The 4,016-nt window shown below is 36.9% G+C and overlaps 1 protein-coding gene across 2 annotated transcripts in view; it reads right to left on the bottom strand.

Moving 5' to 3' along the window:
• LOC107691668 (uncharacterized) overlaps window positions 1–3,346 on the bottom strand; it is a 6,300-nt gene extending 2,954 nt beyond the window's left edge. Inside the window, exons 1-6 of one of the 2 annotated variants that reach the window (XM_016490415.1) lie at window positions 2,996–3,346; window positions 2,813–2,901; window positions 1,984–2,080; window positions 995–1,278; window positions 611–774; window positions 356–502 (exon numbers count right to left, since the gene is read on the bottom strand). In XM_016490415.1, the coding sequence (XP_016345901.1) occupies window positions 356–502; window positions 611–774; window positions 995–1,278; window positions 1,984–2,080; window positions 2,813–2,901; window positions 2,996–3,127 (913 nt within the window). In that variant the 5' untranslated portion in view covers window positions 3,128–3,346. Of the gene's footprint in view, window positions 1–355; window positions 503–610; window positions 775–994; window positions 1,279–1,983; window positions 2,081–2,212; window positions 2,302–2,395; window positions 2,725–2,812; window positions 2,902–2,995 lie in introns of those variants that run through there. The other variant, XM_016490414.1, reaches the window with a different exon arrangement.
• Between the last annotated feature and the right edge of the window lie 670 nt (window positions 3,347–4,016).

The following is a 4,016-nucleotide window of genomic DNA, read 5'->3' as shown; positions in this document are numbered from 1 at the left end:
TTTTATATATTGAGCGCAAATGTTTGGGGTTGGTAAAATTGATTTGATCAGAAATACAGTAATGTATTATATAATTACATATTTAATAATATAATTATAAAAATATATATTTTTAAATTGTAATATGTTTGTACATTTTTTCCTTCAGAAAACATTCTAATATGCTGATTTGGTGCTCAAGAAACATTTTTATATTATTAAATGTAGAAAACTGCTTAATATTTTTGTGTAAACTGTGATAGATTTTTTTTTCCAGGATTCCTTGATGAATAGATTTTTTATAATGATATAAATAATCTAAATGATCAAAATCAAGGATGACACCACATATTTATATTTATAATCACAATCTCACCACCAACACTTCGCCTCCGTTGTCGTCTCACACTTCTGTAAACACTGAGTCCTGTCCTCTTAATAAACATAGCGCCACCTGCAGGAGAGGGTGTCTCGGCTCCTCCTGTTGTTTTTGATGCCTCCATTACACATGATGGAACAACACCTGATAGGCAAAATTCATGAACAAGTTCAGTTTGCACAAAATAAATGATGCTAAAACCAGCAAAGGGCCGGGCAACCAATTGCTAATTTTAATCTCATACATCTTTACCAATACGATCTGCATGAAGAATAAGTGATTTGATCACTGATGTCTGCTGGTCTAAATGTTTCTCAGTGTTCAGAGTAAGTTTGCAAGGTGGTGCTGGACACTGAAGCAGGTTAGGAGCAATAACAACAGCCAGGCTGGTTGCATCCATTCTATTTTCACTGCATCTGATCAAAGACATGAACATGAGGAAAAAAAGGACTAAACAATCATTATGAGCTTGTCTGTTGTCTGCATGTATATGCAAAGCATTTGTTGGATGCTCAAACACAGCATAAATATTACAGAAAAATAAGAGAATATTTCTTTAACATGCACAGATCCAAGGAGTATAAAAGACTCAAAAAACTAAGCTGCATATTTTCAAACTGCAATCAAATGTGAAACCTCTCTGCAACTTGGCGCAGAAAGGTGCAGAGGTATCTGAGTGCACGTGCGTGGGATGAAGGAAACAGAGCTGTTATGAGCAGAGTTGTTCTTTTTCTCGCTCCCTCCTGGTCATGTGTCATCTCAAGCCCCTGGGCCTGAATCAGAGGGATCTGCAGGTCTGTAGGGATGAGTGGAGATGGCAGCTCACGCAGGAACTGCTTGATGAGAGAGGCAACGTCACAGGGCTGCAGGAAGGTTGCATGCGAGGGAAGGAAGACTGGCTTTCCCTGCTCCAGATCTGCCTATGAAAGAGAAGCATTTGGCTGTTTTCCATTTTAATATATTTAAAAATTGTATTTATTTTTGTGATGGCAAAACGGATTTTTAGCAGCCATTACTCCAGTCTTCAGTGTCACATGATCCTTCAGAAAACATTCTAATATGCTGATTTGGTGATCAATTACAATTATTATTGGTGCTCAATTAATTCTTACTATTATCAATATTAAAAGCAGTTTTTGCTGCTTAATATTTTTGTGAAAAACGTGATACATTTTTTTCAGGATTCTTTGATCAACAGAACAGCATTAATCTGAAATAGAAATCTGTAATGTTTATTATAAACATTATAAATGTCTTCACTGTCACTTTTGATCAATTTAATGCACCCTTGCTGAATAAAAAAAGCATTAATTTCTATATATAAAAAAATATTCACAATATTACTGTTTTAACTGTAATTTTGATAAAATAAATGCAGCCTTGGTAAGCATGAGACTTTTCAAAAACATTAACAAAAACTTGACCAACAGGTGTTTTAACTAAAAAAAACTAAAAAAGTGGAACTTTTAAATGTGTACATGTAAATGTAAAGCTCAAAACATGAACCTGAAAGAAAAGGTTGTCATCCATTAAAACAATAAATCACCGTATATACTTAACATGAAAAACTAAAAAGACATGTCATTGTTGTGCCATTGTGACATGACAGATTTGAAGGAATTTACCCTTAGAGCTCGAATACGACTTAGTGATCCAGTCTTCCTGAAAAGACCCTCTGTATGCAGATGTTGTGACAGATACCCACAGGCCTCCACCAAAAACCTGAAAACCAGCACATCAGACGCATACAAAACTCAGGCTTCTGTCAACCACGGTCAGGTTTCACTCGTGAAACTCTACATTATTTTGGATTATTTACATTTTTTAACAAACAAGATAAGTTATCAAACATACAGAGGAACTGTACCGCCCATGTCAGACATTTCATGTTGTGGGAGCAAGTGCATGTCACGTCCAAAAGCAAAGCGTTGTGACGCGCTCTCCTTAGAAACAAATTCAGCGTGTCAAATATATACTATATATTTAAGCAACAAATAAATGACCGTTGTTTCAAGGAGATTCATACGTTTTTTTTACCTGACTAAAAGTTTGTTCACAGTTTGAATATCCATTTAGAAAGTTCTTCCAGTTTTTCACGCGGATACCGACAGCTTTGAGCGCGTGAATGATCGCCACCACGCGCAAACGCTCCTCTGTTAAACCAGCCATTAATTAGGCTACTTGACGGTCTGTACACCAACAAATCTTTGTCTAAATTCGGAATGTTTTGTTTAATTGACTATAAATTTACTGGCACAGTAAAGTCATGGAAACGGTAACTTTGGCTAAAAATTAGTACGGCGGTGGATGCGGAGACGATATTTTCGTACGAACCACAACCACCTGTACTGATTGGTGGCAGGCAGGACGTTTCCGCACGTATGCAAATGAGCAAACCTAACGCAAATAAGCCAACGTGAGATTTTAACAAACAAGATAAGTTATCAAACATACAGAGGAACTGTACCGCCCATGTCAGACATTTCATGTTGTGGGAGCAAGTGCATGTCACGTCCAAAAGCAAAGCGTTGTGACGCGCTCTCCTTAGAAACAAATTCAGCGTGTCAAATATATACTATATATTTAAGCAACAAATAAATGACCGTTGTTTCAAGGAGATTCATACGTTTTTTTTACCTGACTAAAAGTTTGTTCACAGTTTGAATCTCCATTTAGAAAGTTCTTCCAGTTTTTCACGCGGATACCGACAGCTTTGAGCGCGTGAATGATCGCCACCACGCGCAAACGCTCCTCTGTTAAACCAGCCATTAATTAGGCTACTTGACGGTCTGTACACCAACAAATCTTTGTCTAAATTCGGAATGTTTTGTTTAATTGACTATAAATTTACTGGCACAGTAAAGTCATGGAAACGGTAACTTTAGCTAAAAATTAGTACGGCGGTGGATGCGGAGACGTTATTTTCGTACGAACCACAACCACCTGTACTGATTGGTGGCAGGCAGGACGTTTCCGCACGTATGCAAATGAGCAAACCTAACGCAAATAAGCCAACGTGAGACAAGAATTTAGAAGTGATTTAGAAGTGTATTTCTTTAACTTTGACCATTTTTTTTTTACAAAATACATAAAACATTTGTTTTGATTTATCTAATTTGGTGGCACTACAGTTTACTTTTTACTAATTTTTATGCCATTAAAATGGAGGGTAATTTGGGATGATGAGACCTAACCTATAGAGAATGAGGAGTTACGTCACGATCTTTTCACTCCGCATTGCATTTCGGGAAGGCGCCGCCATATTAGCAGGAAACGCTATCCGTTCCCATGGTTACTTCTCATTCTCTGTGAGGATAAATGCTTATCTTTTGTTTTGTTTTTGCCTTTAAGTTAAACAACCATTCATTCTTCATTGTATCGTTTGCAGGGAAGAGAAGCTATTTTATCGCACTGCATGATATGCACTGCATTTCTCTCTTAGGTTTTGCAGAATTTGGTTTACAGTGTTTACCCGATTAGCTTGATTACAGTGTCGCTCGCTGCTGCTTCAGCCATCATATGGTAAATTATCCAAATAAAAGTGTGTGCTCAACAAGCTGACAGAAGTCGATCCATTTATTTGTTGGAAACTTTTAAATGACAAAGTATAATTGATGTCATTATAAATATTCATTTTTCCATGGCCACGGAGGAGAAT

Source organism: Sinocyclocheilus anshuiensis, unplaced genomic scaffold (assembly GCF_001515605.1).
Source record: "Sinocyclocheilus anshuiensis isolate Anshui unplaced genomic scaffold, SAMN03320099.WGS_v1.1 scaffold186, whole genome shotgun sequence".
In the NCBI taxonomy this organism is placed as follows: domain Eukaryota; kingdom Metazoa; phylum Chordata; class Actinopteri; order Cypriniformes; family Cyprinidae; genus Sinocyclocheilus; species Sinocyclocheilus anshuiensis.
Note: the sequence above shows the minus strand (reverse complement) of the source record. Positions and strands in the feature narration are given on the sequence as shown.